This window comes from Rutilus rutilus, assembly GCF_951802725.1.
Source record: "Rutilus rutilus genome assembly, chromosome: 7".
In the NCBI taxonomy this organism is placed as follows: Eukaryota; Metazoa; Chordata; class Actinopteri; order Cypriniformes; family Leuciscidae; genus Rutilus; species Rutilus rutilus.
In genome coordinates, this window is record NC_140221.1 from 9,676,315 (window position 1) to 9,698,672 (window position 22,358).

General features: G+C 39.0%; 2 protein-coding genes across 3 annotated transcripts; both read left to right on the forward strand.

Annotated features, from left to right (window-relative positions):
• Window positions 1-4,372: 4,372 nt before the first annotated feature.
• On the forward strand, window positions 4,373-12,268 carry hspb2 (heat shock protein, alpha-crystallin-related, b2). The gene is made up of 2 exons (XM_084414003.1): window positions 4,373-4,598; window positions 9,789-12,268. Exons 1-2 carry the CDS (start codon window positions 4,505-4,507, stop codon window positions 10,199-10,201), a joined length of 507 nt encoding a protein of 168 aa, XP_084270129.1. The 5' UTR covers window positions 4,373-4,504; the 3' UTR covers window positions 10,202-12,268.
• Window positions 12,269-12,306: 38 nt separating this feature from the next.
• On the forward strand, window positions 12,307-20,745 carry LOC311293997 (uncharacterized protein). 2 transcript variants are annotated; one of them, XM_084414610.1, is made up of 4 exons: window positions 12,307-12,689; window positions 13,710-13,759; window positions 19,397-19,422; window positions 19,510-20,745. In XM_084414610.1, the coding sequence occupies exons 1-4, from the start codon at window positions 12,658-12,660 to the stop codon at window positions 19,843-19,845; spliced, it is 444 nt and encodes a 147-aa protein (XP_084270736.1). In that variant the 5' UTR covers window positions 12,307-12,657; the 3' UTR covers window positions 19,846-20,745. The 2 variants fall into 2 exon arrangements, with proteins under 2 accessions (XP_084270736.1, XP_084270737.1); XM_084414611.1 differs by having other exon boundaries at window positions 12,583-12,689; window positions 19,513-20,745.
• Window positions 20,746-22,358: the final 1,613 nt, after the last annotated feature.

The window sequence follows — 22,358 nt, forward strand, 5'->3', positions numbered from 1 at the left end:
GGTCGCTCAGCATTCCGCTGGTCTGTTTAATGCCAGCAAAGATTAGGATGCCCAAGAGGTGATGTGCCCATGCATATTTAGGTTCTGAGCCCCATTGGAGGTTTGGTCTTTACAGAATCTGACAGTGAATGCGGCTGAGATAACTGTGCCAGGCTAAACACCATACAAAGTCAATCCCCATGAACAACCGCTTTCCTGGACAACGTACGGGGACAACGTTACTTGAGCTGGCACACTGATTGGACAATCATTTTGAAGGTGTAAGCAGTTTCAGCTACTGCTGTAAGTGAATATTCTCTAAATAAAGGCAAAGGATTGTGGTTATACATTTTCTGCCCATTTTGCGGATGTGGTGCCCTTTTTTAGTTCCTTGGACTTACTGTTAATATAATAAACGGGTGGGGGGGGGGGGGGGGATGCTGAACTTGGTGACTATTTGATTCACAAGATTCAAAAGTTTGGGGTTGGTAAGATTTTTTTATATTTTATGGGGTTTAGAAGTTTTAGAAAGAAGTCTCTCATTCTCACCAAGGCTGCATTTATTTGATCAAAAGTACAGTAAAATGGTAATCTTGTGAAATATTATTTCAATTTAAATGTTAGTTTGGACTCTTTTTGTTTTGTCATCACCTGCCTTTGTCACTCATTTGTTGTCACGGACACTAATCACGTTCAGCTGTGCACTCATCAGTCACCATCATTAACACCTGTATACAGTATGTTCAGTTCTGTTTCAGTTCAGTGTCCTGTATTATCTACTCTATGTTAAGTGTGTGTTGCTCTCTGTTTGCCTTTCTGTTGGATCTTTGGAGAATAAACCTTTGAATTGAATCGTATACATCTTCCTCATCTGTCTGCCAGCAACCACCCGTGCCAGAATACTGGACCAAACAAATTTGAACGCGTTTGTATATTTTTTCTCCCTCATTTTCGTGTTCAGTGTTTTTGTTAAATTTTTCACCCCTGCTTGCACCATGGACTTTCCAGCAGTTAAACTCATGTGCCTTGAGCAGGGAGAATGCTCCCTCGAGAAACACTTGGACGAATTTTTGGATCTCGCCCATCAGACCACCTTCCCGGATAACTGTCAGTGCACATTCCTGGATGACGGACTCAACGCCGCCACACGTGCACAGTTATCCGGGGAGGTTCCTCGAGGGAGCTTCGTATGTTGAGGGAGCTAACATATGTGGGGTGTGTGCTGGCGTCCTGCGGATCTGCGTTCACCGTCGAGGATGCCGCCAGCCCCACTCCCCATCCAGTGGCCTGCCAGAACCAGCAGGACGAAGAGGATCGGCGACCTGAGCCCACCGCAGGTAGCGTGATAAAGGAGCCTGCGCCCACAAGAGTGACCAAGGACCACATCGTCACGGAGCCCGAGCAGCGTGCGCCTGACCAGGTGTGTGAGCCGGCCGAGCTATCCATCGCTGAGGGAGTGCTGGTAGACGTTGAGGGTTTGGAAGTGAGCCCCGTGCACCCCCCTGCTACTGAGAGTGCATTTTTGGCAAGGACTCTTTTTGATTTTGAGTTTGGAGAGGAGATTTGTCTAGCCCCTGTACTGTTGCCCGAACCTGTCACTCCTGAACCTGTCAGTCCTCTATCTGTCTCACTAGCCCCGCCCAGCCTCCCTCTCCCACCACCTCTCCCACCACCTCTCCCAGCACCTCTCCAACCACCTCTCCCACCACCTCTCCAACCACCTCTCCCACCACCTCTCCAACCACCTCTGCCACCACCTCTCCAACCACCTCTCCAACCACCTCTCCAACCACCTCTCCCACCACCTCTCCAACCACCTCTCCAAACTATTATGAACACTTTTTTTCTGGGTTCTGCATATAACTTCAGTCTATCCCCCCAGTCTCCAGCCATCTGTGCCACCCAGTCATCTCTGTCACCCTTCAGTCCCTCGGCACCACCTCTGCCTCTCAGTAGCGTGGTACCACCTCAGACTTGTCAGGAGCCATCTTCTCCTGGGCATGAGGAGCCCGAGGCTCCGCCTGCAGCCTCGGTGCGCTACGCTCTGCCTCGACCTGTCGCCCTGCTCCCGCACCTGCGATCCTTCCATCCTCAACCTCGGCGTGGACCATCGGCCATTCCATCTTGCCGGACTCCCTCGGCACGTCGACTCCACCGAGGTCAGACATCGCTTCACCTCCACTGTGGACTTGTGGACCGTCCGCTGCTCTATGGTCCTCCACATTTCTTCTTATTAACAGTTTTGAAAACCGTTGTGCTGCTTTTTTAATGATTCTTTAACCCTTTCATGCTAAGAGGTCACTAGAGTGGACAGCTATATTAAAAAAGCCATTTTCTTGCATATGCATGGGTTTTGATGGCTTAGCTGCACATCAACCACTACAGTGGACACTAATGCATCATCCTATACACTACCACCAAGTGGCAAGCCAAGGTATGGGGAATTTGTTTTCTACAAACAAAGATGGCCGACGGTCAGTCAGAGATGCCAAGTTGTACCCATCCATTCCTTCTATTCTAGGAGACTCTTGCAGGTTAAAAAAAATGTTGTAACATCAAGTAATATCTAAGGAGTCATATCTTTGTTTCATTTTCCAAATATTGATTTTAGATTGGGAGGAAATTCTGATTAATCATGCATCACTAGCTAAATTTCAGCTCCCATTCATACTATTACTGTGCCTGTTGTTCTTGAAAATACTTCATCTGCAGTAACTTGTTTGGCTGCAAATAAATGTATTGGTGTAATTAGAATGTAATATTCAGTTACATCAAAAAGTAATGTGATTACATAATGTATGTGTTACAATGGGTTGCAGCAAGGATGAAACAGGATCTACGTGCAGCAATAATTAAAGATTAACTCAAAACTTCCAAAAAAACAAGATCATGGTTACAGGAACAGGACAACCAACTACATGTAACATTTAGAACTGACAAAGAACAAGACAGAACACAGGGTTTAAATAGACAGAACTGAAGAGCAAATTAACAAGACACACCTGAACTGAACTACAATCAGTCAAACACCATAGAAACAAACAGGCAGGGGCCGGAGAAAGACAGAACTGAACTAATTGACAGAAATCAGACAAAGACAGAAATCAAAACAGACTGACAATATGACTGTATGTTACTTGTAATGCATTACTTTACTCCTTACATCAAAAAAGTAATCTGATTACGTAATGTACGTTACTTGTAATGTTACTTCACTTGTTACATCAAAAAAGTAATCTGATTATAAAATGCATGTTACTTGTAATGTTACTTTACTAGTTACATCAAAAAAGTAATCTGATTACGTAATGAATGTTACTTGTAATGCGTTACTCCCAACACTGTTCCTTTCAGATGAGAATGAAAAACACCTGATCGCTAGTTTTTCCACAGTCTGAAAACATCAATCAATCAATGTAGATTTCAGTCTGAGGTTTTCTCAGAGAGGAGAACTACGGTATAAATTTGTAATTTATGAACATAATCAGAATTATCAGCTAATGAGGGTAAATCAAAATACTCTGGTTGACTGGAGGGACCGTGAGCATTTTCTACATAGTCTGAGTTGGGTTTCCACAGAGTTGTACCTTCACCGGTTGTATAGATCTTTGATGGAATCATGTCCAAAGACACGCAAAGTTCAACTTATATTAAGTTATTTATAAATACATCTGCTGGACAAATGAGAACAAATTCAATTGAGTTTGCAATAATTGAATCTGTATTATATTTTTGATTTTTGATAAATACACACAGGATTACTATGTTATAACAATATTATTTTTAGTATCTTCTTCGGTTACAAACAAAAACGCACACTGTCCACTCAAGCGGACATCTGATAATCTCTCTCTGAAAAGTTAAAATCTTGTTTTTCATTCCCTAGGTGCAATAAAAACATGGGGGGTAGGAATCCTGTCTGAGTCTGTCAAAATGAATACATAAAAAGGTTAATGAACAGAAAGTTGAAAAGAACAGCATTTATTTGAAATAGAAATTTAATGCATTCAAAAGTATTATTTTCTTTCCAAAAATAAATGACAGTGTAACATTTGAATGATTGTGTAACTCTTTAACTCTTTAGTGTAATGCAAAAGCAATTTTAAAATTAAATTATTATAAATTATTATTTTTAAGTAGAATATTAATCAATTTGCATGTTTCCATTGATATGCAAATTTAAGTAGTGTTTTTCATTAGTCTTCTTTTTTATAACTTATGATCAGCTGTTAAACTGTTTGGCTTTGTGAGTCTACATTTATTCACCCTGTGTTTGTGTATATCTATTTGTGTATATATGTTGGCTATGCAGCTCCACAGAGTTTACTACAAGCTATTTGTAGCAAGATTTATCACCCTCCTGTCTCAAGTGCGCAGTCTCTCTTCTCCGTTCCCCTGTTGTTCTTTCCACCCCTCTCCCTTTCTATACTTCCTGCTTCTATCACACGGCAAACATCTGAGTAATTGAAGTCTGTCAATCCAGTAAATTATCCAGTTATCTTGGCAACCTGCTACAGAGATCAAAATGGCCGATCGCACCGTTCCTCATGCATACCCAATGAGTATGGATTATGAGATGTGTACTCCTCCTCGAATCTATGATCAGAACTTTGCAGAGGGTAAGTAAAAAATCAGAGTGTTTGATTTTAAATTTCAGGCAAAATATCTTGTATATTGTGTATGTAGGCCTGTATATGTGTCTACGTTGCTTGTATTCTGATATTGGTTTGCATGCTTTGAATGTCTTGATGACTTTAAAATAACTTCTAACTTCAGCAGGTCTCATACAGTAGGTCATATTTGATTTTAACAGTTATAATAAGCAAAACATTTTGATTGTCAGAATTAAGGGTGGATCTATAGCCAAATAATATATAATGCTGTCATACTATGACTGTATTCCTCTTACAACGAAATGTGGTGCCTCAGCAACAACTTATATTTAGAATTCCACTCATGACATGACTAATTTAACTTGTTGTCCCCATCATAACTGATTATGAACTGATCTTCTTATTAAACAATTCAGCAGCAGATTTGGAAGTAAAATGTGAAGACTCCTGTCTCTGTTAGGCTAGAACAGAACAGCGTAAGGGTGTCACGTGTCTTGTAGGATAAAAATAGACACTGTAAGTAGAACCTTGTCTTGATCTGTAGCTGGTATCACAAATTTTAAATAAACTTGACATGCACATTTCCTGTGTCTTCTAGAACACTATTTACACTTAGAATCTATAAGGCAGAGCTTTATATTTTAATGCAGTTCTTAGGTACTTGAACAGTAGTAAATTGATTCAGGGTAAATTACATGATGCTACTTTTTTTGTCCTTAATACGGTTACATTCACACGCTGTTTAGTTTACGGGAGTGACAACCTCTATAACCGAATTTATGGCATGAGGTCGCGCCTTCCGGGAGAGGGGAATAATGTCAGGGTTTTCATTGTGTTCAGTTTATGTTTGCCTGTTTTCCTTTGACCCAGTCTTCCCATCTGTTTCATTGGTTCATCTATTTCACCTGTCACTCATTAATTAACTTGTCAGCTCATTTGTTTGCCCTTAAGCCCTCAGTTTCTGTCAGTTCTTGGTCCTGGATTGTTTAACGTTTATGCGTTTATGTGCTATTCAGTTTCTCCAAGTTATCTCCTGCGTGTTTCCTTGTTTGAATCTACAATTAAAGATTGTTTTGAGTATCTCCTTTGTCATGCGCTTTGTTACAGCCACCCAACCGTGACAGAATCCAGGACCTCAAGAAACAAGAAAGAAAGAGATGGATCTGGCTGGGGCAAGAAAGCAGGCTGAAGATCATCTCCTCTTCTCCCTCCGACAATGAGGCCGATCTCTGGAACAATTCGTGGAGGAATTCCTGGAGCTGTCTCATTTGGTGAGCTGGAGCAATTCAATGCTCAATGCATGCTTTTGGATGGGACTGGATGATGATTTATTTCAATTCCTATCTCCTGGGGATTGTTATATACCCTTAGTTGATTAATCATGTCCTCTGGCTAAGCGGTTTTGATTTTCTTGTTGAGGAAATTAAAGAGGACAATATAAACCATCATCCAGTTACATCCAAAAAGCATTTGGGCTCTCCAGCTCATTCCAAGCCTGTGCCCGAGCCTTCCATGGACCTTACCACCTTTATTCCAAAGTCCGTTCCAATGTGTGAAATATCACAGAGTCTGGAGTCAGAGACTGGAAAGTGAAGGAAATCTCAGAATCTGCTCTAGAGACTGAAATTCCTGAGTCTGTTCCAGAGACTGAAATTCCAGAGTCTGTTCCAGAGACTGAAACTCCAGAGTCTGTTCCAGAGACTGAAATTCCTGAGTCTGTTCCAGAGACTGAAATTCCAGAGTCTGTTCCAGAGTCTGTTCCAGAGACTGAAATTCCAGAGTCTGTTCCAGAGACTGAAATTCCAGAGTCTGTTCCAGAGACTGAAATTCCAGAGTCTGTTCCAGAGACTGAAATTCCAGAGTCTGTTCCAGAGTCTGTTCCAGAGTCTGTTCCAGAGACTGAAATTCCTGAGTCTGTTCCAGAGACTGAAATTCCTGAGTCTGTTCCAGAGTCTGTTCCAGAGACTGAAATTCCAGAGTCTGTTCCAGAGACTGAAATTCCAGAGTCTGTTCCAGAGACTGAAATTCCTGAGTCTGTTCCAGAGTCTGTTCCAGAGACTGAAATTCCAGAGTCTGTTCCAGAGACTGAAATTCCAGAGTCTGTTCCAGAGACTGAAACTCCAGAGTCTGTTCCAGAGACTGAAATTCCAGAGTCTGTTCCAGAGACTGAAACTCCAGAGTCTGTTCCAGAGACTGAAACTCCAGAGTCTGTTCCAGAGACTGAAATTCCAGAGTCTGTTCCAAACACTGAAACTCCTGAGTCTGTTCCAGAGACTGAAACTCCAGAGTCTGTTCCAGAGACTGAAACTCCAGAGTCTGTTCCAGAGACTGAAATTCCAGAGTCTGTTCCAGAGACTGAAACTCCAGAGTCTGTTCCAGAGACTGAAATTCCAGAGTCTGTTCCAGAGACTGAAATTCCAGAGTCTGTTCCAGAGACTGAAATTCCAGAGTCTGTTCCAGACACTGAAACTCCAGAGTCTGTTCCAGAGACTGAAACTCCAGAGTCTGTTCCAGAGACTGAAACTCCAGAGTCTGTTCCAGAGACTGAAACTCCAGAGTCTGTTCCAGAGACTGAAATTCCAGAGTCTGTTCCAGAGACTGAAACTCTAGAGTCTGTTCCAGAGTGTTAAATTCCTGAGTCCGTTCCTGAGTGTGAAATTCCAGAGTCCGTTCTAGTGAGAGAATTTCCTGCGTCCATTCCTGAATGTGAAATTCCCAAATCCGTTCCAGTGAGAGAAATTCCTGAGTCTGTTCCAGTGAGAGAAATTTCCGAGCCTGTTACAGTGAGTTAAGTCCCAGAGTCTGCTCTCGAGAGGGAAATTCCAGGGCTCAGCCCAGAGAGCGTTTCACTGTCCATAATGTATCTGGGTGGTAGGTTGATTTTGCTATGCGTCCCCGGCCATAGTGGCCAAGCTCCTGGGTCAAGGCAACGGAGGCCGATCCTCCCTGGCTCTCTGAACTGCCAGCGCCTCCTTGGTTCCCTGAACTACCGGTACTGACTTGGTATCCTGTATTACCGGTACCATCCTGGAGGCTACCTCGCCTGCCCTCATCACCTTGGTCACCTCCCCGGTTGGACTCTTTTTGGAGTGAGGTTGCACCTTCCTGTATGGGGGAGTACTGTTAGGGTTATGTTCGGTTTTGTCTTTGTTTTCTGAACTTTGTTCAGTTTCTGTTTGCCTGTTTTCCTTTGACCCAGTCTTCCCATGTGTTTCATTGGTTCATCTAATTCACCTGTCCAGTGTTAATTAACTCATCAGCTCCTTTGTTTGCCCTTGTACTTAAGCCCTCAGTTTCTGACAGTTCTTGGTCTTGGCTTGTTAAACGTTTATGTCGAAGTGGTGTGCAATTCAGTTTCTCCAAGTTATCTCCTGCGTGTTTCCTTGTTTGAATCTACAATTAAAGACTATTTTGAGTATCTCCTTGGTCGTGCACTTTGTTACAGCCACCCAATCATGACTATATATATATATTAGGGCTGTCAAAAGATTAATCGTGATTAATCGCATCCAAAATAAAAGTTTGTGTTTACATAATATATGTGTGTGTACTGTGTATAATTATTTTGCATGTATATATTTAAGAAATATTTGCATGCATATACTGTATATATTTATATATAATTTATATTATATATAAATATAATTTTTTATATATAAATTACACATTTTTCTTAAATATATACAAGCATGTGTGTGTATTGATATATAGCCTACAAAATAATTATACACAGTACACACACATATATTATGTAAACACAAACTTTTATTTTGGATGCGATTAATCGCAATTAATCTTTTGACAGCCCTAATATATATATATATATATATATATATATATATATATATATATATATACTGTATATAGTATTTAAAGTGTAATTTATGTAAAATAGTAAATCAACTATATTGTATTTACATTTTTATTTGGCAATTGACAAAGCAGAAAGAACATTTATCTGAAAGGTAAAATTATTCTATGACTTGTATACAGGCATATTAATACTTTCTCATTTAATTCCCCATATTTTAATTGAAGATATGTTTTAATAGCAACACTATGAATGCAAATGTAATCATTTCACACAACTAACCTGTAGATTTTAATGAAAGTAAAGATATCTAATTCATGAAATATACCTAATTCATGGAAATACTGAATAATAACCCATTTAATTACAATAATTATTCAATTTAAAAGTTATAACACTAGTAACAACATGCCACTGGGGCCTGCTGTGCCAAAAACTTTTATATTCATAATACAATGTCATAGATCACTATTTTCCAGAGACACAACATTATTTCAGTTGACCTCAAAACTGTTTTCACAGACTAAATCTGTCAAAATGAAATGATCTGTGTTGGGGAAAGTTACTTAAAACTTAAAAGTTATGCGTTATAATATTGCGTTACTCTCTAAAAATGAACCAATGATGGTAATTTTTTCTTATTCGTATGGTCATGTTCACACAGCGCACACAACCTCTGCTCATTTACTCCCGATTTCTCTGAACATGGGGACGGGAGAGCTGTCAGTGAATAAATGGGAGAACAAAGTAACTTGCGTTACTTATTTGAAAAAGTAACTTTGATATTTTGTTGTAAATTTAAAAGTAATGCATTACTTTTTCTAGTTACTTGAAAAAAAGTAATCTGATTACATAATTCACGTTAAGCCCAACACTGGAAATGACTCAATTAAAAAAATGATCATTAAAATATGAATTATTTTATATATATTTAGTTTGCAGCCCACAGGAAATGATATCTTTTCATGCAGAAAAAAATATAATACAGTAAATTATATAAGAGAGAGGTCAATAATCTTCTTAAAATGTCAGATAATTTCACATTTAATGACAAGGCATGGTTAGTTTAGGTTGTATCTAATGTCATGCAGGTGGAACTTCCCCAGAACTTTTATGATTTAATAATTCATTATGATTTATGCAGTAATAATTTGTACTTGTGAAAAACTTCTTTTTTTGGACTTAAAAACTTAAAAAAGAATGTAGTACATTTTTGTATCATCATATGCCTGCGTGACCTTTCAAAGGTTCAAAGTCCGACTTTAATTGGCATTCACTTCAGATTGGCTGTGATTGTGATGTGTCATTTACTGTACATGTCAGTGGAAGCATTGTGAGAGTATTATTATGGTTATGATTTTATTTTATTTTTCTCACCCTCTCAGCACTGTGTCCCAAGGACCTGTTGGCCCCTGTCCTATACCATGGTTACTACATTCGTCCCCGCATCAACAAGCAGCTGGAGAGGGGCTTCTCTCAGGTAGACAGTGAAGATGACTGGTATCGAGTTTTGCTGGACGTGTGCCAGTTCACACCAGATGAGATCAGTGTGCGAACTGTGGACAACCTGTTGGAGGTGACTGGACGTCACGCTCAGCGCATGGACCAGCATGGCTTCGTGAGTCGTGAGTTTACCCGCACGTATATCTTGCCAATGGGAGTGGATCCGCTGCTGGTGCAGGTGTCCATCTCACATGACGGGATAATGTGTATCCAGGCACCACGAAAAACTGAGGACCTGGAGCCTAAAATCAACCAGCTCAAGATTAAAGTGGACAACAAGGAAAGCAAAAGTTAATGAAGTAGACTGATAGAAGCAGGCCCACATGGAAAGACACCATAGAAAAGTCTATGGTGTTGGAATGCCCAACATTTTGCATGTTTGTTTATTTAAAAAAAAAAAAAGATATTTTGAGTCATTAGAAGTTCTCTCAGTTCTGTTCTCTCACAGTTTGCATTCCACAGATTTCCAGCGAAATTAGTGCAGATAAAGTCTGCAGATTAGTCTGTAAATACAATACTGGTGAAAAGTTTGGAATAATTAACATCGTTTAATGTTTTTGTGGTCAATAAGGCTGCATTGCAGAAGAAACAGTAATATTGTGAAATATATTAAAATTGATTTACAATTTTGTATTACAATTTGTAATAATATTACACATTTTTGAAATGTCATTTGTTCCTGTGATGCAAAGCTGAATTTTCAGCATCATTACTCCAGTCTTCTGTTTCCATTGAGCCTTCAGAAATCATTCTAATATGCTGATTTGGTGCTTAATTTAATAAATTATTAATGGTGCTCAATCATTAATAATGGTTTATTATTATCAATACTGAAAATGTTTTGCTGCTTAATATTTTTGTGGATCTTCTTCAGGATATTTTGATGTATTTAAGGTTCAAAAGAACAGCGATAATTTAATTAGAAATCTTTTGTAACGTTATAAATATCTTTACTGACACTTTTTCTTATTTTTCCCCCCTTTTTAAAATAATTTTTTTACTTACCCCAGACTTTTGAATAGACTTTAGACTTTCACTGTCAGACACAAGGTGCATTTTAGTAGCCTGGTAATACCAAACTCTGCTACTTCGCTTTGCTTCGTAGACAGAGTCTGGCATGGCATAATTGAAAAGCGTTTTCTTTCTCGCGGGGAGGCGCTTGTCTGAAGTTTAAAATCATTGGTTCCCGTAAGCCAATCACATAACGTTTGGTTATGGCGTGTGTTATGCGCATGCTCAGCCGCATCTAACTTCCACTGTAAACGCATGTATGATGCGAAAACAAAACCATCGAGCGAAATACCGGAGTGAACATGGCTGTGAACGACTTTTGCAGATTATGTGAAGTAAATCTACGCATCCACGGTACAATCAGCGTCTATGTCACGGCTCTCAGCCCGCCCTCTGTTCGTTGATTGGCCGGCTGTTTTCAGGCCGGAGGAAAACGGAAAGCTATTACGCTGTCTCAGACTGAGTACAGAAGCGAAATGAAATTGAGCGGAAGTAAGAAGTCTGACGTAGTCAGGCTAGCATTTTAGTACCTTTTTATGGGTAAATAAGGTACAAAGTTGTAATTTTAAGGGTACAGAATATAAGAATGGTTTCTGAAGGATCATGTGACACTGAAGACTGCAGAAATGATGCTGAAAACTTAGCTTTGTCATCACAGGAATAAACTAGATTTTAAAATATATTAAAATGTAAAACTGTTATTTTAAATAGCATAAAAGACTTCATTTAAAAAATAAATAAAAAAACACTGTACAAACTGTAATTTTATGATGCACGTTAAGTTCCCTCCTGATAAACTTGCTGGATGTGTGGCCATGTGTATTTTTGCTAGATAAATATTGTTTTGTAATAAACTTTTCTGCTTAGCTAGCAAGTATTTATAATGGTCTTGCCTCAGTTTTATGACATCCAGGTATTGTAAAAAATGATGTCATTTTGAAACCGGTTTCCACAGTTCGTCTGCTTTAGGTTGGATAAAAAGATAGTCTCGCCACAAACTCGTAACATTGGTTGAGCCAATGTTGCTATGTTAAAGTTGTAACGGTGCGTGACAGATATTTTCTACCGTATCGTGACATATCTGAGTAAAATGGATTGTGGAAAATGAAAACAATGCGGTAGACTTGGTTCTAGGTTTTTGATTGGATGGAAGCAGATCTGACTTTGAGTTTGCAATCTAATGTAAGAAAGGCAGAGTTTAGCCGAATTTAATGCTTTGAGAAGTCTGGCATACGTCACCAGAAAAAAGTCTGTCATTTCACTGGAAGGTGTAGTTATGACATTGTGATTAAAAAAATTACGAAAATAGGGTGAATTTCAGTTTCATGCCTAGCTTGTTGGGATGCTCAAACAGAAAGATTATAGCATAAAAAAAAAAGATGAAAAAATACAATCATTTTTACTTGTTTACATTCACATGATTGTGGATATTACAATAGCATACAATGCTATAAACTAAGGAAGATCTCTGTAAACACAAGGAGATCTAGTTACCTATACTTTCATCCAGTTCGTGAATGAAGGACTGCAAAGATATTAAAATATACAACATTAAAGATATTGTCAAACATTCATGACCTCAAGGTCAGCCTCTACGATTGGGGCATTGCAGTTGAAAGTACAAAGGTAGCTTTCTTTATGAGGAACACCTGCAGGACTCAAGTTACAGAGGAACCAGGAAATGGAATATGAGCAAATGATCAACACTAGGCTAACTGTGCTCTGACCACGATCTCTGCCATGGGGAGCAATATAACCAAAACAGTGGAAAAGTAAGTAGCTAAAAATTTGTATCTTTGAATTGTTTTAAATGTACTGGGCATGATTTACAGTATTTATCTATATTTAAAAGCTACAGGGTTCTATGACATGTGATTGTTTTATAGCAGTGGGATCTTGATGGGGAGGAAACTACTTCAAACTAGATTCATTTGTATAACTAAAGAGTGTTTTGACCACTATTTACCATAATGCTAACTTTTACATTGGTCATACTTTGAGAAACTTTAATCCCCTTTGTCTGTTCATTATTGATATGAAGTTTTAACACAAATGCTGTTGAAATTATTTGACACCAGAAAAGCCAAACCAGATATGATACATTTTTGCATTGTTCAGAAAAGAGGAAAGCACATTGCATTAGGATTTAACGGAACAAAAGAGTACAAAGTTGACTATTCTACCTCATATACATTGTGAAAACGTACACTTTAGCATAATGATTTAAAAAAAGAGTACTTACTACAGAAATTATATATTTAGAAATAATGTACTTAAGTGCTAAATTAATGTTTTCTGTCACTTCATTGCATGTTATTTGCAAATAAATGAATTAATACACTTAATATGTAATTTCATAATTACTTCTTTTGTCTTTGAAATATGATTTACATGTACTGACAAGAGTGTACTTAAATATACTAAAATGTTATTTTTTACTGAAAATTTTATGTCACGTAGTTAAATATTTGTAATAATTACACATTTGTAATGATGAAGTTGCAATTATACTTATAGCTAAATTATAATATCAAATAACAAACTACTTTTACTTGACATTATATTTAGGTATTAGAAACATAGTCATTAATGTGTACTCTCTTTAACTTGCATTTATTTCATTAATATTATATTAAAATAAGATTTGAGGTACTCTAAGAACACATTCAATACAATTAAGTGCACACAAGAGATAAGTCAATCAATGATACATTTTTTCATTTAGGGAAATACACAACAGAACAAATAAACCAACTTCTGTTTTTTAATGTTGTATGTTTTTCGTTCCTTAGATGGGGAATAAATCCAAGAAAACTTTCACAAAAACGGGCAAAAGGAAAAGGTAACAATAAAAAATCTCAGCTACATTTATGAGATAATACAACCCCAAATCCAGAAAAGTTGGGACATTTTGTACATTTTTTAATAAAATCAAGAATCTGTGATTTGTTAATTCTCTTTAATCTTACAAAGTTTTCACTGACCAACTTATTTAGTAAATATGAACAAATTTTGATTTTGATGGCTGCAACACACTCCAAAAAAGTTGGGACAGAGGCTAAATAAAAGTGAAAAGCTTATAGCATTTCCAAAGTTAAACTCTTTTGAAACAGTCCACAATAAGTAGGTGAATTGGTAGGTGAGGGTATCGTGATCTCAGTCTTAGGTCATCATGGCCCATCACTTGGTACCAAATAGCATGTGAGAATTGTCAAACAATTCAAAAATCACATTTCCAAATGCAAGATTGCAAAGAATTTAGGTCTTTCACCTTCTACCATACATAATATTGTGAAAAGATTCATGGAATCCAGAGAAATCTCAATCTGTGTAGGGCGGGCGTAAAACCCATTGTCTCTTAAACCAGTCTGCTGCTGCATCAAGGTGAAAGGATGTATTCTTGAATTAGAGGCTTTTTGGGGGGAATCCCACAGAATGAGAAACAAAATCACAATTAATCACGTGATTGGGACAGGAGTGGGCAGGACCGGGAATCGTAATAACACCATGATACCCAACTTTATACACAAATATACCGTTTATATGCTCCACCCGTAACAGCTGGTGGCGGTAATGCACCAAGTTGGTATGCCAATGCCAACCAATAATATAAAAGAAGAAGGCTTCCCCATGCACTTTGTAGCTGCGAAATTCATAATCAAAATGGAGTAAGACATGAAAGTCACGCTGCAACGACTACTGTCAGTTGATACCTCAGTTGTACTCACCGACATTTCTGAAGTAACACAAACATTTATACGAGTTGAGAAAGACGGCATAATGTGTGCTCGTGTGTGTGTGTGTGTGTGTGTGTGTGTGTGTGTGTGTGTTTGCATGGATGATTTTACATGAAATTTAATGTGTGTGTATTGTTTAAGCTTGATTTCAGTTCAATAAAATAACATAAAAAACTACATTTAGGATATTTATTCAACTAAGGTAGGCATGCTGTGATCTGTACTGTATTTTTTTACTGTAATTGACTGATTCCGGCCAAAAAAACCCGAATGGGTGGAATGGATGGATGGAATGGGAGTCATTCTTCTGGGATCGGGACGGGATTTTCCCCCAGATTTTTCGTGGGATTGGGATGTGATAGGATTTTTATTTATTTTTTGTGGGAGTGGGACAGGAGAGGTTTGAAAATCCACTCCTGTGTCACCCTCTATCTTGAATCCACTGCCGCTTCAATGTCGTTTGAGTGGTTGTTATCAAGTTATTAATCAATATATGTTCTTCTAAATATCAAATGATTTGAATGACTTCTTCAAGCTTATGAGATTTATTTATAAAATTAAACTTATAAAGTTAAATTACATGAGAAAAGCACCCAACACCTGTTAAAAGTTATATTTACACTTCTAGCTGACCCTGACAGCCTATAGGTCACTTGAGTAACTCAGGCCTGTTGCCTACGTGACAATTCTTAAGCCCCTTTCACACAGAGATTCGGGAAAATACACGGATAATGTGTCCCGGGATTTGTCCCGGGATCGTTTGATTTTGGTTCATTCACACTGCCAGTGATTTTCCGGAATCTGTGAGTACGTTCACACACATCCCGTAAAGATCCCGTAAAGACACGAGACGTCAGGATGTGATTACTCCTGTCAGATGTCAGTTCTGCTGATAACTCCTATTCGTCATTTCTACTCGAAGACAAGTCCGTACTCCCCAGTAGCGCCACTGGGTTTGCAGAGTGGCTCGTTCCTCATATGCTGTAGCATAGGTTGTAGAAAGGCCTGTGCAATGGCACGTGCGTCATCACTACGACACACCCCTTACGGCATTGGTCCTGGCTTTTGTTCACACAGGGCGCGTTCCGGGACTGATCCCAGCAATGTTACCAGGTCCCCATCCCGGCATCGATCCCGGCATCAATCCTGGGACGTGTTTGCGTTCACACAGAAGGCACTCTAGCAATTTTAGGGCAATTTCCCGGGATCAACACGCTGTGTGAAAGGGGCTGTTAGTTAAAGAATTTACTTTACATTCCATCTTTAATCACTACAGAACAATTGACAAATATTGTCTGAACCTCTTATTGAGAGAAAGTACATCTTATCAGTATGTTTTTGGAAAAGGTTCCTGATCCGAGCTAGAGCTTGGCCAACTAACCTTGAATAAGCTGTGTATCTGTGGGTGTGTGTGTCAGTATCCTTTGTTACAGGACGTTGTGAGGTGAGCAACTGACACGCAGGGGAGACAAACTGGAACATAGGAACTCAGATTTGTGACCTCAGTGGGTCACTTTGTGCCTAAATCTGATAAGTCATCATTCTGATAATCAATGGAGATTTGCTTCTGGCTAACAGCCCATATATGGACAATTTTCTACGTTTATCTGTGCCTTAACCAATCAGAATCATTCGACCTGACGTGATGACGTAGTTAGTGACGTGTTAGAGTGTAATTGCTGTTGTTTTGAGAATGTAAGAGAGCGGCCTAAGAACTCGTGAGTGTTGAAGCTGACTTCTGCTGATGAAACTGCGATCTATACTTCAGGAAGATTTTCTTCAGTTGATTGCATCTCTGACTTCTGGTCTTCATTCATCAAATCTGGTCCAGGTCTTAACTGTAAATTCCCCTACAAAGGAATGCCACTTGAATCTCTGTTACGCAACTAAATCTATGCATCAGTTCTAGGCGGAGATGCCGGCGAGTTCTCTGGGGCCCAAGCTCATCTCAGAGGATCCAAAACAGTTGAAATCTGTGCTGTGGTCAGATGAGTCCACATTTCAGCTTGTTTTTGGGAAAAACAGACATCAAGTTGTCAGTCCCAAAGATAAAAGGGACCATCCAGACTTTCATCAGCAACAGGTGAAAAAGCAAACATAGTATGTGGGTGCAACAGTGCAAATGGCATGGGATTGTACAGAAACATTTAATGGCATCAAGATGACATCTTTCTTGTGAAGCAAGACAATGCCAGGCCTCATTCTACACATGCTAATCCAGAGTGGTTTCTAGAAACTCTACAGTAGAAGGAATGTGCTTGGCTGCCAGCCTGCAGTCCAGGGGTCTCATTTATAAAGCGTGCGTACGCACAAAACGGGGCTGGAAACGTACGTACGCCAGTTCCCACGCAAAGGTTGTGATCTATAAAAAACAAACTTGACGGGAGAATGTGCGCACCTTTAAGCAAACTTTGAGCCGTGCGTACGCACATTCTGGAGCAGAAGGGAATTGGCGACACCGATGGTGAGCTGGAGTTAAGTGTCTTTTTGGTCACTTTTAGACAGAAAATCTAAAGAAAATTTAACATATACAGAAAGATAATACAAATATAATTTCACTCACCAAGCCTGACACTTGAAGCAAATATCCATTCCTTCTTAAATGTCCGCGCCAGCGAGCGCGTTGGGCCGTTTAGTGAAACTGACGCAAATAACAGTTTAAATAAATAAAATAATGATTTAAACTAATGGAGTTAAGCACTTAAACATGAAGTCATTACTGAGAAGTTACAACATTTTTATATTCAAATTCAGTCAATAGAAATATTTGTTGTTAATGCAGTGTTTTTGAACACTTTTCCTCTGGCATGCTTTGTTTTAATGTTTTAACCACAGAGATAATTGCTTATCATGATAATACCAGATTGTCTGAGAAAATAGTTTCGTGCAAATAATGCCCAAGGCCGATCTGTTTCCATTAAAAGTATCAATTAAAAATACAATTCGGCCAGTGGAAAAGATTGAGAAAAACTTTCTCTGAAATGTATTTTACACTATTTGATTTATGTATTCAAAAACAAGGCAAGGATAGGCAACTGCTTGATTTTTATTAATGTAATGTGTCTTATACCGTTAAACGTTATCACGTGGATGAATAATCATATGCAAATGATATGCAGATGAGGATCTGCATAGTAAAACTAGGCGTTGTAAGCTCCATATATGGTTATTTCGGGGAGGAGACGCATGTGCGCACAATCTTCCGCTGACTGGGATTTATAAAGTGTATTCTGCGCAGGTTCTGGCGTACGAACGGTTTTATAAATCCGAATATTATTTTGCGTACGCCATTTTTGGCTTTCGGGCGCACGTACACTTTTAGTAAGGTTCCTACGCACAGTTTTATAAATGAGACCCCAGATCTGTCTCTTGTTGAAAATATGGCCCCTCATGAAAAGGAGAATCAGACAACGAAGACCACAGACTGTTGAGCAGATGTCTTGTATCAGGCGAGATTGGGCAAAAATTCCACTTGCAAAACTGCAACAATTAGTATCCTCAATTCCCAAACTATTAAAAAGTGTAATTAAAAGAAAAGGTGATGTGACATAGTGGTACAGTCGATTTAGACTTCCGCACAGTGTTGCCAAGTCCGTGGTTCGGCTCTCCAACACCCCCAAAACACCCCCCAGATGTACAAATTCAGTGTAGAATTGGGCCGCCCGATGGAGAAAATCGCATTGAGCTATTTTTGGGCTACTTTTGACTGGCCATTTGGCTACTTTTGTTGCATAGACCATGGCAACCCTGCTTCCGCAATGTCCGTCATTATAGGCTAGATTAGGCTATGCATTTATTTATTTATTTATGAAGAGAAAGCTGAACTTTTCAGGTTTCATCATGAATGTTTGTCCAATAAATAGCAATAAGCTTTGTGCTTTGTGACTTTTGATGTGAAACAAAGTCTCATTTTTCAAATTCTGTCCACTTTATCACAAAATTCAAACAATAAATGCCGTTTTGGTCCTCTTTAATGTAACGCGAGAGATCAAGCTCCTCAGTTCAAGTGAAGCTGTGCGCGAGTGAACGCGATCATCCCCTCCTCTTTACTACGTTACAGAACGAAATAAACATCAATGAACACCAAAAAAATATATTGAAAGATACCGTCCATTTTTCATGCATATCATGCACGTATCATGCATCTCATGGAATCACGCAATCAGTGTTTCAAACACAGAAAGACGTCAATAAAACAGCTTGTAAACAATGTCACTTACCTCAGAAAAGCCATTCGTTGACCGTTAACTTAATAGTCAGCAAGAGTGCACTGCCGCACTCGCTACAAAGTGGTCAGGATTGAGAATTACAGTTACAATTTACAATAGACCACCCTCGGTGTCATCTGTCAAAATTATGGACAGCTTTCAGAATTTTTCATCACTGCAAAAAAAATTCCATCAATGAAAATTTTCGGTTAAAGCGACCTCTGCACAGTGGTAAACATGCCTCTGCTCTGTCATAACTTTTTTGGAGTGTGTTGCAGTCATCAAAATCAAAATTTGCTTATAGGCCCTATTCACAAAATAAGTTGGTCAGTAAAACCTTTGAAAATCTTTTCTTTGTACTTTTATTCAGTTAAATAAAGGTTAATGAGAATGAGCAAATCACAGATTCTTGATTGTATTGCATTTTGTATTACAAAATGTCCCAACTTTTCTGGATTTGGGTTTGTAGATTAAAAGGAAACTTTGATTATCCAGTTGTTGTGATGTTGATTGCCATGTACATCTTTACAACAGGTCCACCTGTGGTTCCTCCCCATGAGGTGTGTTGGTTAAACTGGACACTACAAAATGTTACTTTTATCCGAGTATATGTAAATGTTTTGTGACAACTTTTTTTTTTTTCAAAGCAGGCCCGTGTTGATGTTCATGTGTATGACTGTGTGTCCGCTGAACCACAGTATGCCCAGGTGAATAAGAAACGCAAGCAGAATGAGGATGGTTTACACTACGCAGACGTTCAAGTCCTACAGTCTGAAAATGCGACCAGCAGGGGAAAACTGAGACAGACTCCAAACTGCCACAACACAGAGTATGCAACAATAGACTTCACAACAACTACTGCAAATACACCGACCTCAGCTAAACCTGCAGATATATTCATCCCACCTGGAGAACTACAGAGACCATATACAAGGGTTTCCCATAAGAAAAACGTACACTCAAAGCGAGCAATTATGGCGTGAACAAAAAAGTAAAAAAAAAAAAAAATTCTTCTCTTTAATTTTTGTACATTTTATCCTGCTGTATTATTGTGCCATTGAGCAAGGCATTTAAGTGTGCAATTCATATTCTCTACGTCATGATGGATAAAAGCACGTGGTTGTTTGCTTAAAATGTATAGCCTATTTTATTGTTTCTACAAATCAAAATGTATGTCTAACATTCATTATACATGTACATCAAATTGGTGTATAAATAGACAGTTTTATTCCATTATTAATAGTGTCTTCCTGGTTTACCATATTTTTCGGCTAAAGTCTTGTCCATACAGTTTATTCTGACTATGACCTGCCTATACTTTGTCTGGAAGGGGTTGTATGATGTATAGATGTTTTGTTCCAGACAAAGTTCCCTTTAATTTCCTACTTCTTACCTCAAAGCATTGTAGTCAATCACATGTCAGGGTTAAATGGAAACAAAACAACATTGTGCCATGACTCACCAAGACAGTTTCAGTCATATATAGCCATACTGTACATAGATTCCTCATTAGTGTCTGTGTCAATGTGCCGCTACACATAAGCCGTCTTTGGGAATTTAAATCTCTGTGGTTTTTACAACCAGAAGCTTTTGTGGCTTTATTGATTCTTAGGCTGTATCCGAAATCGCATTTTCTGAATTCTTTCATTTTTTGAAGTAATTACTTCATGACCGCTTAAAAGTATGATCTATATAGTATGAGTGTGTGTATAGTATAAATGTAATCTAGACATACTACATTCGCTTTGCTGTCATTATCATGTGACCAGTGTCAGTTGTGTCACTTCACTGCATGCCATTCATAAATCATCTCCTGTGGCTTCTGGGGATAATAAAGTGTCCAGCGTATACACACTTCAGAATTACGCCGGAAGTAGTAGGTCATCCGGGTTCTTTTTGTCTATTTTTTTATAAGTACTGTGTGTTCAGACATACTTCTTTTGTCACATAGATAGGCTACTGTTTTTCGGCTACTATCTAGTAGGGAAGTATGCAATTTCGAATGCAGGCTTACTGTGAGTGACGACACGTTGACCATTCCAAGATGGCGGGCCTGTCAACGTGTCTGGAGCTGTCGATTGTGGCATCTACGTATAAATATCTGTGGTTTCAGCAAGATGTTGCCATCTTGGAAATGACATCATGGCCCCATTGAAGGTGGTGTTTATCAGTCTGTTCCAACTTTATAAGTTGAAATGTCCAACCTTCAGCGCAGGTATTTTCAAATAGGGGGTGGAAATTTTGATTTTCAAGTTGTCAAAAACACAGCATTACAGTGTCTACCACCAGCAAGGGCTAATTGGATCATGCTAATGAATGACATTCCAAGTTCTTTGTACACATTACGTCTCTGTAAAATATCTATTTCCCATAGAATACAGTGGGTACAGGGTATTCAGACCCCCTTCAATTTTTCACTCTTTGTTATATTGCAGCCATTTGATCATTTATGTTAATTTTTTTTCCTCATTATTGTACACACAGCACCCCACATTGACAGAAAAACACAGAATTGTTGACATTTTTGCACATTTATTAAAAAAGAAAAACTGAAATATCACATGGTCCTAAGTATTCAGACCCTTTGCTGTGACACTCATATATTTAACTCAGGTGCTGTCCATTTCTTCTGATCATCCTTGAGATGGTTCTACACCTTCATTTGAGTCCAGCTGTGTTTGATTATACTGATTGGACTTGATTAGGAAAGCCACACACCTGTCTATATAAGACCTTACAGCTCACAGTGCATGTCAGAGCAAATGAGAATCATGAGGTCAAAGGAACTGCCTGAAGAGCTCAGAGACAGAATTGTGGCAAGGCACAGATCTGGCCAAGGTTACAAAAAAAATTCTGCTGCACTTAAGGTTCCTAAGAGCACAGTGGCCTCCATAATCCTTAAATGGAAGACGTTTGGGACGACCAGAACCCTTCCTAGAGCTGGCCGTCCGGCCAAACTGAGCTATCGGGGGAGAAGAGCCTTGGTGAGAGAGGTAAAGAAGAACCCAAAGATCACTGTGGCTGAGCTCCAGAGATGCAGTCGGGAGATGGGAGAAAGTTGTAGTAAGTCAACCATCACTGCAGCCATCCACCAGTCGGGGCTTTATGGCAGAGTGGCCCGACGGAAGCCTCTCCTCAGTGCAAGACACATGAAAGCACACCTGAAGGACTCCAAGATGGTGATAAATAAGATTCTCTGGTCTGATGAGACCAAGATAGAAATTTTTGGCCTTAATTCTAAGCGGTATGTGTGGAGAAAACCAGGCACTGCTCATCACCTGTCCAATACAGTCTCAACAGTGAAGCATGGTGGTGGCAGCATCATGCTGTGGGGGTGTTTTTCAACTGCAGGGACAGGACGACTGGTTGCAATCGAGGGAAAGATGAATGCGGCCAAGTACAGGGATATCCTGGACGAAAACCTTCTCCAGAGTGCTCTGGACCTCAGACTGGGCCGAAGGTTCACCTTCCAACAAGACAATGACCCTAAGCACAC